The sequence below is a fragment of the Salvelinus fontinalis genome, chromosome 20, assembly GCF_029448725.1.
Source record: "Salvelinus fontinalis isolate EN_2023a chromosome 20, ASM2944872v1, whole genome shotgun sequence".
In the NCBI taxonomy this organism is placed as follows: domain Eukaryota; kingdom Metazoa; phylum Chordata; class Actinopteri; order Salmoniformes; family Salmonidae; genus Salvelinus; species Salvelinus fontinalis.
Genome location: NC_074684.1, coordinates 23,577,741 through 23,590,934, shown reverse-complemented (window position 1 = coordinate 23,590,934; position 13,194 = coordinate 23,577,741). Strand labels below are relative to the sequence as shown.

The following is a 13,194-nucleotide window of genomic DNA, read 5'->3' as shown; positions in this document are numbered from 1 at the left end:
TCCCCGCATTAGCCCTGAGATGCGTGTCCCCAGTCCGGTACCACCAGTTCCGGCCCCACGCACTAGGCCTAATGTGCGTCCCCAGGGTCCAGTATGCCCTGTTCCTGCTCCCCGCACTAGCCCTGAGATGCGTGTCCCCAGCCCGGTGCCACCAGTCCCGGCACCACGCACCAGGCCTACAGTGCGCCTCAGCCGGCAGGAGTCTGCCGTCTGCACAGCGATGACTGAACTGCTCGTCTCCCCAGCGCCATCTGAGCCATCCGTCTCCCCAGCGCCATCTGAGCCATCCGTCTCCCCAGCGCCATCTGAGCCATCTGTCTGCAATGAGCCTGCAAAGCCGCCCGTCTGCCATGAGCCTGCAAAGCCGCCCGTCTGCCATGAGCCCACTGAGCCGTCCGCCAGACAGGAGCCGCTAGAGCCGCCAGCCAGACAGGAGCCGCTAGAGCCGTCCGTCAGACAGGATCTGCCAGAGCCGCCAACCAGACAGGATCTGCCAGAGCCGCCAACCAGACAGGATCTGCCAGAGCCGCCAACCAGACAGGATCTGCCAGATCAGTCAGCCAGCCATGAGCAGCCAGATCCGTCAGCTAGCCATGAGCAGCCAGATCCGTCAGCTAGCCATGAGCAGCCAGATCCGTCAGCTAGCCATGAGCAGCCAGATCCGTCAGCTAGCCATGAGCAGCCAGATCCGTCAGCTAGCCATGAGCAGCCAGATCCGTCAGCTAGCCATGAGCAGCCAGATCCGTCAGCCAGCCATGGGCCATCCCTCAGTCCGGAGCTGCAGTCCTTTAGTCCGGAGCTGCAGTCCCTCAGTCCGGAGCTGCCATTCTTCAGTCCGGAGCTGCCCCTTATCCTGGTGCTGCCCCTTACCCTGGTGCTGCCCCTTACCCTGGTGCTGCCCCTTACCCTGGTACTGCCCCTGACCCTGGTACTGTCCCTGACCCTAGTACTGCCCCTGACCCTGGTACTGCCTCTTACCCTGGTACTGCCCCTTAGTCCGGAACTGCCCCTGAATGCAATGGGGTTAAGGTGGAGGGGGGTCGTTTGGAGGAAGCCTAGGAGGTGGTTAGGTACTGTGGTGACGTGGGGACTACGACCAGAGCCGGAGCCGCCACCGTGGAGGGGAGCCCACCCAGACCCTCCCTTAGACTGTGTATGGTGCGCCCGGAGTTCGCGCCTCAAGGGGGGGTTATGTCACGCCCTGGCCTTATTATTCTTTGTTTTCTTTATTATTTTAGTTAGGTCAGGGTGTGACATGGGGAATGTTTATGTTTTTGTTGGTTTTGGGTGTTTATTTGGTAAAGGGGTTATGGGGTGGAGTATATGGTTTTGTGTTGAGTGAATATGTCTAGCGTTGTCTATGTTGGTTTGTTATCTAGGAGAGTCTATGGTTACCTGAATGAGTTCCCAATTAGAGACAGCTGATTTCGGTTGTCTCTGATTGGGAGCCTTATTTGGGGTAGCCATAGGCTCTCATTGATTGTGGGTAATTGTCTATGTAAGAACGTTAGTAGCCTGTATGTTTGTGCACAACGTTTGTAGCCACACGATCGTGACAGTTATAGGCTACTTTGAAGCAAAGTAAGACATGCCTCATAATATGAAGTAAAATGTCCAGGTCTCAAACAATTAAGGAAGAGGAAAAATATAGCCATGCTAATGATAGGCCTAACTGTCTTCTGGTAGATGGAAAGGCTTTGCCGAAAACGTTCTCAATTAAATGTTTACTAGCTACAAAGTAGTCTATGCCTACCTGGCAGAATTATATGATATCATGATTATTTGCATCAATCCAGTGGCCATTTGTTTTGCAAACTCCATCTCATGTGCTCTACAGAAACAACAGTGCTAGGTGCCTGCATATTTGAATTAAAGGGTAAATACACTCAAAAATAAATACAAATAATGTGATTTTCCCAGACGTCAAAAGTGGTCTCCTGATGTGGTTTAAGTGTTGTTGTGGACTTAGAACATCCAGTGTTTTTCTATTAAAAAAGTGTGCCTCAGAAATCTATGAATTTCTGACTCAGTTGACAGCCTCTTATCTATTTCAATAGTAGGCCTACTATTAGCCTACTCGCACAGTACAGCTTACATTTTACATTTACATTTAAGTCATTTAGCAGACGCTCTTATCCAGAGCGACTTACAAGTACATACATTCATACTTTTTTTTTTTTGTACTGGCCCCCCGTGGGAATCAAACCCACAACCCTGGCGTTGCAAGCGCCATGCTCTACCAACTGAGCCACACGGGGCCACCAGCTTGGGTTGGCCTGACTGAAATACCAATATGGGATTTATAATTTTAGGTGTGTCACTGTTTGTCATAGAATTTTTCACACAGGGCGCTTTTCCTTCGTTGTTCGGGATGCTTTTGACAAAATTTGAGTATACCCACTTCTCCAGGCACCACTACACGACTGGTGTCTCTGTCAACATGCAGATAGCCTATACAGTGCCTTCGGAAAGTATTCAGACCCCTTGACTTTTACACATTTTGTTACTTTACAGCCTTATTCAAAAATGTATTAAATAGTTTTTTCCCTTAACAATCTACACACAATACCCCATAATGACAAAGCCGCCCCCCCCCAAAAAGAATTTTGATAATTTATTTAAAAAAAATAATAATAATGGAAATATCACATTTACTGTATTCAGACCCTTCACTCAGTAATTTGTTGAAGCACCTTTTGCAGCGATTACAGACTTGAGTCTGCTTGGGTATGACACTACAAGTTTCTCCCATTCTTCTCTGTAGATCCTCTCAAGCTCTGTCACGTTGGATGGGGAGCGTTGCTGCCCAGCTATTTTCAGGTATCTCCAGAGATGTTCGATTGGGTTCAAGTCCGGGCTCTGGCTGGGCCACTCAAGGACATTCACAGACTTTTCCCAAAGCCGCTCCTGCATTGTCTTGGCTGTGTGCTTAGGGTTGTCATCCTGTTGGAAGGTGAACCTTACCCCAGTCTGAGGTCCTGAGCGCTCTGGAGCAGGTTTTCATCAAGGATCCCTCTGTACTTTGCTCCGTTCATCTTTGCCTTGATCCTGACTAGTCTCCCAGTCCCTGCCACTGAAAAACACCCCCACAGCATGATGCTGCCACCACCATGTATTCAGGCCAATGAGTTCAGTCTTGGTTTCATCAGACCAGAGAATCTTGTTTCTCATGGTCTGAGAGTCTTAAGGTGCCTTTTGGCAAACTCCAAGTGGTCTGTCATGTGCCTTTTACCGAGGAGTGGCTTCCGTCTCTACCATAAAGGCCTAATTGGTGGAGTGCCGCAAAGATATTTGTCCTTAAGGTACTCCCATCTCCATAGAGGAACTCTAGAGCTCTGTCAGAGTGACCATCGGGTTCTTGGTCACCTCCCTGACCAAGGCCGTTATCCCCCGATTGCTCAGTTTGGCAGGGCGGCCAGCTCTAGGAAGAGTCTTGGTTGTTCCAAACTTCTTCCATTTAAGAATGATGGAGGCCACTGTGTTCTTGGGGACCTTCAATGTTGTCGAAATGTTTTGGTACCCTTCCCCAGACCTGTCCCTCGACACAATCCTGTCTCTGAGATCTACGGACAATTCCTTCGACCTCATAGCTTGGTTTTTGCTCTGACATGCAGTCAACTGTGGAACCTTATATAGACAGGTGTGTGCCTTTCCAAATCATGTCCAATCAATTGAATTTACCACAGGATGCACCTGAACTCAATTTCGGGTTTGAATACTTATGTAAATTATGTATTTCTGGTTTATGTATTTAATACATTTGCTAAAATTCTAAAAACCTGTTTTCACGTTGTCGTTATGGGGTATTGTGTGTAGATTGCTGAGGGAATTGTTTTATTTCATCCTTTTTAGAATAGATCTGTAACGTAATAAAATGTGGAAAATGTCTGAATACTTTCCGAAGGCACTGTATATAGTCATACTGCTCAACAAGGCCCTACAATATGTATTGTTGACCTAGCCAATGTTCAGAAAAGGGCAATTCCACGATAACAGAATGATTCTGAGACTCAGATTTTTTAAAACTTTAAAATATTTGCAAAACAAAAAACAATTATTTAAAATTTAACAAACCATACAACTCTATACACAATGACTACTTTTAACAATTTCCACTTAAGATTTGACAAAAACACATTTACTTGAAGTACAGTGCAGATACAAAGTTTGGAAACAGAATGACAGCAGTTACAGCACAAACCGTCATTCTGTTACCAAACTTTGCATATGCACTGTTCTTCAAGGAAATGTGTTTTTGTCAAATTTTCATTGGAAATTGTTAAAAGTAGTCATTGTGTATAGAATTGTATAGTTTGTTAAACTTAGCATTTATTTGTTTTTGTTTGACATACATTTTAAATGGAAAAATCGGAGTCTTAGCATAATTCCGTTACATGGAATTGCCTAGAAACTGAGACATAGCCCAAGCATCATCGTCATCATTGTTGTTGCTGATGAGGATTTTTCAGTGATGCATTCTTTCAGGGGTGGTGCAGTAGGCCTAGCATTTTAGTTGCAAATGCTTGCTCTTCAATCCCTTATAGAGAGTCTAGTTGAACAGCATGTTAAAGAAAACTAATGCGCAGCAGCCAGTCACTGTATTTTGTGATCGCATCTCATCTATTATCATAAAGGCACTGCTAAGGTTTTAAAATTAGTTTCATGTGCACCACATAAGACATGAAGAATGATCCATCCTTGCTGGTTAAGAATATAAACATTCTTCATGCAAAGTTTAGCCAAGTAGATGTAAAAAATGTTGTCGTATAGAACTGTCAGTGGAAGAACTGTCATATTGAGCCAATTTAGTTTTTGTTGGTTTTTCCGCAAGGTTTTCCCACTGTCTGCAATAAATAGCAGAAGTAGCACTTTGATGAGGTGTGAAGACAAGCTTTCTCTCTGTAAACAGAGAACAGGGAGTGTCTCTATCTTCATATATGTGATTGGGAACATGAATCAGGCTTGTGGCCAGATGAGTGTAGGGGCCATGCAGGCTTGTTGAGAAACCCAATATGCAGCCTTTGGACTGTGCGACAGCTCTACCCACTCTGGACCCCTGCCAGCTCCTCCAGGAATCTCTGCACACTAATCGAATGTGAATGCCCAGAACAGCTGTAATGCACCATCCCCGTTGTGTGGTGGAGCTTATTATGAAAAATATGTTTGGTGTAAATGGTAAAAAAATAAGACAAATAAATGCAATTGTACCCCTCTACCCCTCCAACTCACACTGTGTTCCTGTGTTTGTCTGTGCATTAGCACTTTTTGGACTTGGCAGTCCTCTGTGTTGTGTGTTGTTCATGATAATAAAGTGCTATGTTTATAGGGCATGAGAAATTAGAGTGGTTGTTTGTCTGTCTTTTGTGTCCATTGCTTAATTAATCAGAAGGCTTAGATGGCTACAGTAAATCCATATTCATGAGCAATCAAGGCTGTTTTATCACAGACCTAAACATCCATTAAAACAGTGTTGAAGATCAGTCAAAATCAGATGTGAGATAGTAGTGTCTGAAACCTCCAGCCTGAAACCACCACTATTGAATGCCCATTACCCATTCTTAAGTAGGCCAGTTGGTGATGTCATGTTTGATGTAGGTACCACACACACACATATACATACAGACACAGATTCTCATTAAACAAATCAGCTTTTGTTGTACATATTTGGTCTTCAATGTTGGGGTAAGTTCCCTTTCTAGAAGGATACTGCTTATCTCAGATAATCCATAATTCCCTACTTCACAGTGTGCTGCTGTATGTGTGCACACCACAATACATCTAACATTTCTTAATTGTCAGCTACATGTCTTCAATGCCTTTTTCCACCACCAACAGATTTTTACAAGGGCACATAAATACCCTCAGAATGTCAAGAAAAAAAGCCCTGGGATTTGTCCTGACACTGCATTTATTAAATAAAATCATATTTAAAATCCATTCTGATTCTGCACTGTGTGTGTTATGAGAAGGAAAACGACCAGCTCGGTGTGAAGGCTATGATGAAGCCAGAGCATGTGTTTGCATTGAGGGGGGTGGCGAAATGCAGGGTGGATAGATAATTATGCTTGCTCTGGAGAGAGGCTGCACTCAAAAACAGAGCATGCCCGTGGAGAGGGAATAGCTGTCTTCTTCAGCCAGAGGATATTGATAATGGCAGGGATTCTACTGTTCCATAAGAACACGTCAAGCAAGAGCAGTCCATCTCCATCATTTTCATATCCCCTGTTCTATCTTACTGTTGCTCATAAACACGCGACCTTCAATACCTGAAACTCTATTTCACTAATCTATGTTGTTCAAGAACGTGAGTTTACGGTGTTGTTACATACTTGCCAAATAAATAAAGTGATGTGCTGATTTTTCCCCTTATGTCTCTTTCTTTGCAGGGAAGATGAGAAGGAATATGCACTGAAACAAATTGAAGGCACAGGAATATCGATGTCTGCTTGCAGGGAAATCGCTGTAAGTTAAGATACTGCTTAAAGGCGCTGTTTTGTCCTTTAATTTGTCCTTTCTCCTATCAATGCTATTTTCCTTTCTACTGTGCTTTCTGTCTCCTACAATAAGGTCTTATGTGTAGTCGCTGCACCATGCCATCACTTGGCTCTAGCCTCAGCTGATGCTATATAAACGAGTAGAAACCTAAGGACTGTTCTAAGAACTGTTCTACTTTGACTGTAGAGTGTAATCCTGCGCTGATGTGCTTCCAGGATTGTAATAGGCCAAGAGTTGTATCTGCATGGTGCAGTGTTCCTAATGGCGGAGGCATAAGCAATAGAGACATCACCATGGCCATGTAAACATGATATATGCCAGTACTTGGCAAGATACAGTGCTTGGCAAGATACACACTGTAGGAGAACAGTAAAGGTCTGCACATTTTATGGCTCCCACATATCTGCTGTGTAGAGTTCAGGCCTTCAATATGTTAACTAATACGATCTCTCTGCAAATAGATAAACACACACAAACAAGTTCCCTTGTGAATAGGCCATCCACCCAGCTACTCTTTGCGTACACTCAGCTGTCACTTTTAATTTTTCACATGCTCTTTAGGTTATTCCTAACCCAGTGTTAACCCTTTACACTCGTGGGAATTGGCCCATATGGATAGGGCTAAACTGAAATGTTTCTTAAATAAGAAATATGAAAAGCATATGCATAACCATGGTATCAATTTAAAGGGCACAGTTTTGAGATTTTGGGGAAATTATAATACCAAAGTTGAGGACACAACAGTTCACAAGACTGAATCCAAACATTACACTGGGGATTTTATGTGCATTTTACATTTACTGTACTATTCACCGCGTTTGTTGATAACGAAATCTGAAAATACTCTGGATATATTCAGTAACATGATAAGACTATTCCTGGAAAATGTGGAGTAGGAGCAAGATAAGACAAAAGAAGGACTTGAGTGAAGACGAACTGGTCTCCTTGTGGTCACACACCTCTCCACAGTGTGCACAGTTAAGCAGTTTTCATGCCCTTTTCAATAATAAGGTGCTTTTTTTTGCTCTCCTAGCTGTGCCATTGAGGAACCAGGACAAGCACACGGGTAGTTATTTTGTTTGGAACAACAACAGCCCATTATAAATCACAATCTGGATCAGGTGGGCATCATTGAAAGCTTGTTCTGTTGCCAACATGACTAGCTAAGTTATAAAATACGATCATACAGTGTTAGGCTTTCACAGGGCAATTCAGAGTAACAGATCATAATTTTGGTGCACATAGAAAGGACTCATGAGTGCATTCAGGTGTGTGCGCTGTGGCAAATCGTCTTCACAATAAACAAACAGGCTCATTCTGTTCAGAACAACCCAGTATGACGACATGTCATCTTGTAACTGTACATCAAACCTAGTGATCATAAACGTTGACACTGTATATGACATTACTTTTATGATTTGGAGATGTGAAGTACACATTTGGATTCTAGGATGTCTGGCTTGCTTGTATGACATCAAAGCATATTTATTATAATCCTCAACATCTCATCTATCAAAATACATTGTTTCCTCTTAAATTAAAGCATTTCCCTCACTCAAACAACAAAAAACCTATATAGCGCTGTGAAGTGCAGGGCTTGAGCTCTGGTGTCATGTATAGCATGTTACTGTACAGTCAGTACGTTCCATTTTAGGCTTTTATCAGTGGCCAAATCTGCCATTTTCAACCCGTATATAGGTACGAGTGTAAAGGGTTAAGCAATAAGCAGTCCAAGAACACATACTGCGTTGGTTTACTTTCAGCGCTAGTGTAGCCTTATCTAAAAACAGGAAGGCAGATACTCTTTAAGTGTACATGGGGATTATTGCTAACACATAATACTGTAGGAGAGTGTTATTAGGCTATTTGTGCTGAGAGGTGAGTGTCATCTGAAGCCATATCTGTGTGTCATTCATCTAGTTCTCTGTGAGGAACAGCAGATCATCAGAATGTGGTCCTTGTGACAGGTGAGCTGACTGGGTTATTTAATGTTACAGTATGTACGTCAGTTTTCCACCTACCAACTTCTCTGGGAATGTGCTATATGATTGTCAGCTATATGATTGTCAACATTGTCAGAATGTTGTATTGTAGTACACTAGTTGTTGTGGTTACAAACCTGCTGTGTTTCTACCTACAATACAGCCAAACTTACTCAGTGGATGATGATTGACTACCCACTGTGAAAGTAGATAGAATGTGTGTATTATTGTTTGGCTGACTAATCTTAAAGAATAAATGGTTATTGGTATGGTGGGGGTGGGGGTGGGGGGGGGGACGACACATTATTAGTGCTCTATAGACTGTCAACAGAATAGTTCATTTCATCTCCATTTGGAGGTTAGGTAAATAAGGAGTCTTAATTTGAACAGAGGTGCGGGTGTGTGTTGGTTACAAACCGCTGCCTCAGCTCCGACTGCACAGTACTGCAGAAATGGACTGAATGACTGGAATAGGTCCATCTGGCCCTGTCTACAGAAAGTAAATATGGGTGTTTAGTTGGTGATCTGACCCAGTATTGGTCATCTAGCTTGCGTGTCTAGTCTGTTCTGTTTCCACAACACACCTATCCCTGTCTCTCTTCACAGTGGATCCAATCATCCTGGGCTATGATCATGTGTAACCGACTCGGTTACTGCTCTGCTGTTCTCTCTCTCCTGGCGCTGTCTTCTAGTTTGTGCTACAGCAGACTGAACTGTCAGAGAGCACAGAGTTCTGACCCCACGGACAATTATTCCTTTATGTGATCTCGGATTCTTATTCATTGTACTATAAACTGTTGGATTAGTCAGCCCTGTGTCACCACTGGCTGGCTTCCTGTCATGGAAAGGTGACTCATGACTTTCATAACTTGTAATACTGTTGATGCTTTTAACACGGTGCTGTAAAATTGCCCACAGGTCAATTCAGGAATTTAAATTGCTTACCTTTTCTTTTTGGCATTGCCATGGGATTGACCCAGACCCCGTGGATGCCCTCAGCCAGATGGGAATGGAGGAAAGCAGTGGCTCTGTATCAGAAAACAAGTGTTTTCAGGTAGCTATGGCTCTGTATCAGAAAATACGTGTTTTTAGGTAGCTGTGCAAACTCAACTCCGTCAATAGATCTCTACGGAGTTGAGTTGAGACGAGTGTCTAACATAACATGTTCGACACTATTAGCTAGAAAGGTAACTCCAAACACATTTTCACTAAGAGCAGCTGTTTAGCTGGTTAAACAAAGGTTAGCGATGTGTTGGCAAAGATATATGTCCAAGTCAAGACATCTTATCAGCAGCCAGCGGCACTTGCCACACTGCTAGCCTATTCGCCGATGCTTTTTCAAAGCCTATGTCAGATATTCCAGTGAGTGTAATTGGCTCCAATGAGTGTAATTTGCTCACAATTAGGAGTTGAGAAATGAAGTTCACATCATTAGAAAGAAGATATCTTCTTTTCTACTGTAGGTATGTAGTTCATAATGTGTTTATTCTGTTGTTGATAGCGATATATACATATGTTTTTGTTGACATTTTCACCTGAACAAAAGGAATATATATGTAAAAATACTGTTCATGGACTACAGCTCACATTCAATACTATAGTCCCCTCCAAGCTCAGGACCCTTGGACTGAACAACTCTCTCTACAACTGGATCCTGGACTTCCTGACGGGCCGCCCGCAGGCGGTGAGGGTAGGCAACAACACATCTGCCACGCTAACCATCAACACAGGGGCCCCTCAGGGGTGTTTGCTTAGTCCACTCCTGTACTCCCTGTTCACCCATGACTGCGTGGCCGTGCACGACTCCAACACCATCATCAAGTTTGCTGACGATACGACGCTGGTAGGCCGGATCACCAACAACGATGAGACAGCTTATAGGGAGGAGGTCAGAGACCTGGAAGTGTGGTGCCAGGACAACAACCTCTCCCTCAATGATGAGACAGCTTATAGGGAGGAGGTCAGAGACCTGGCAGTGTGGTGCCAGGACAACAACCTCTCCCTCAACGATGAGACAGCTTATAGGGAGGAGGTCAGAGACCTGGCCGTGTGGTGCCAGGACAACAACCTCTCCCTCAATGTCAGCAAGACAAAGGAACTGATCGTGGACTACAGGAAACAGAGGGGCGAGCACGCCCCCATCCACATCGATGGGGCTGTAGTGGAGTGGGTCGAGAGCTTCAAGTACATTGGTGGAATTACTAAGTAATTAACATGTCTACATAGTTGAGTTGAGAAATGAACATGGTCCACACACACCCACACAGTTGTGAAGAGGGCACGACAGCACCTCTTCCCCCTTAGGAGGCTGAAAAGATTTGGCATGGACCCTCAGATCCTCAAAAAGTTCTACAGCTTCACCATTGAGAGCACCTTGAATGGCTGCATCGCTGCTTGGTACGTCAACTTCAAGGCACCTGACTGCAACGCGCTACAGAGGGTGGTGAATACGGCCCAGTACATCATTGGGGCCGAGCTCCCTGCCATCCAGGACCTATATATCAGGCAGTGTCAGAGAAAGGTCTAAATTCGAAGACTCTAGCCACCCAAGCCATAGACTGCTCTCTCTGCTACCGCACGGGAAGCAAGACCAGTGCACCAAGCCTGGAACCAACAGGACCTTGAATAGCTTCTACCCACAAGCCATAAGACTGCTAGACAAGACTGCTAGATATCAAATGGCTACCCAGACTACCTACATTGACCCTTTTGCACTAACTCTCTTGCATTGACTCTATGCACACATACTGGATTCTACCCCCACACACACAAACTTACACTGACACCCCAACACACACATATACTGTATACACACACACACAAACATTACATACGACCACACACACAACATGCGCACACATGTATACGGAGGACACGCACACACTCTCTCGCACACACACTTTCACACTCACTACATACGCTGCAGCTACCGTCTATTATCTATCCTGTTGCCTAGTTACTTTACCCATACCTACAGTGCCTTCAGAAAGGATTCACACCCCTTGACTTTTTTTGGTGTGTAGGCCAGTGACAAGAAATATACATTTAATCAATTTTAAATTCAGGCTGTAACACAATAAAATATGGAAAAAGTCAAGGGGTGTGAATACTTCCTCAAGGCACTGTATATGTGCACTGAACAAAAATATAAACGCAACATGTAAAGTGTTGTTCCCATGTTTCATGAGCTGAAATAATTTTACATATGCAAAAAAAGCTTATTTCTGTCAAATTTTGTGCACAAATTTGTTTATATCCCTGTTAGTGAGCATTTCTCCTTTGCCAAGATAATCCACCTGACAGGTGTGGCATATCAAGAAGCTGATTAAACAGGATGGTCATTACAAAAGTGCACCTTGTGCTAGGGACAATAAAAGGCCACTCTAAAATGTGCAGTTTTGTCACACAACACAAGGCCACAGATGTCTCAAGTTTTGAGGGAGCATGCTGACTGCAAGAATGTCCACCAGAGCGGTTGCCAGATAATTGAATGTTAATTTCTACCATAAGCTGCATACAACATCATTTCAGAGAACTTGTCAGTACGTCCAACTGGCCTCAGAGCACATGTAACCTCGCCAGCCCAGGACCTCCACATCCGGCTTCTTCACCTGCGCGATCGCATAACCGGAGAATTTCTGCACAAACTGTCAGAATGTCACAGCCGTCAAAGGAAGTGGACCAAGGTGCAGCGTGGTCAGCGTACATTACTTTTATTTGAATGACGCCAACAAAAACAATAAACAATACAAAACAACCGTGAAGCTTAAGGGCTATGTGCCACAAACAAAGTTAACTTCCCACACTGAAAGGAGGGAAAAGGGCTACCTAAGTATGGTTCCCAATCAGAGACAACGATAGACAGCTGTCCCTGATTGAGAACCATACCCGGCCAAAACATAGAAATACAAAATCATAGAAAACAAAAACATAGAATGCCCACCCCAAATCACACCCTGGCCAAACCAAATAGAGACATAAAAAGGCTCTCTAAGGTCAGGGCGTGACAGAACCCCCCCCCCCCCCCAAAGGTGCGGGCTCTGGCCGCAAAACCTGAACCTATAGGGGAGGGTCTGGGTGGTTATCTATCTGCGGTGGCGGCTCAGGTGCGGGACGCAGACCCCGCTCCACCACTGGCTCACCCCACTTTGGTGGCATCTCTGATGCGGGGACCCTCGTCGCCGACCCCGGACTGGGGACCCTCGTTGCGGCCCCCGGACTGGGCACCCTCGTTGCGGACCCCGGTCTGGGGACCGTCGCTGGAGGCTCCGGACTGGGGACCGTCGCTGGAGGCTCCGGACTGGTAACCGTCGCTGAAGGCTCCGGACTGTAGACCGTCGCTGGAATCTCCGGACTGGGGACCGTCGCTGGAGACTCCGGACTGGAGGCCGTCGCTGGAGGCTCCGGACCTTCTCAGGGAAGCTCATCTGCGTGCTCGTCATCCTCACCAGGGTCTTGACCTGACTGCAGCTCAACATCGTAACCGACTTCATTGGACAAATGCTCACCTTTGATGGCCACTGGCACGCTGGAGAGGTGTGCTCGTCACGGATGAATCCAGGTGTCAACTGTACCGGGCAGATGGCAGACAGTGTATGTGGCGTCGTGTGGGCGAGCGGTTTGCTGATGTCAACGTTGTAAACCAAGTGCCCCATGGTGGCGGTGGGGTTATGGCATGGGCACGCATAAGCTATAGACAACGAACACAATTGCATTT

The 13,194-nt window shown here is 45.0% G+C and overlaps 1 protein-coding gene across 1 annotated transcript in view; it reads left to right on the top strand.

Moving 5' to 3' along the window:
- Window positions 1-13,194, top strand: part of LOC129817545 (cyclin-dependent kinase 19-like) — a 68,307-nt gene that overhangs the window by 6,139 nt on the left and 48,974 nt on the right. Inside the window, exon 2 of the mRNA XM_055872921.1 lies at window positions 6,387-6,462. Coding sequence (XP_055728896.1) covers window positions 6,387-6,462 — 76 coding nt within the window. The remainder of the gene's footprint in view (window positions 1-6,386; window positions 6,463-13,194) is intronic.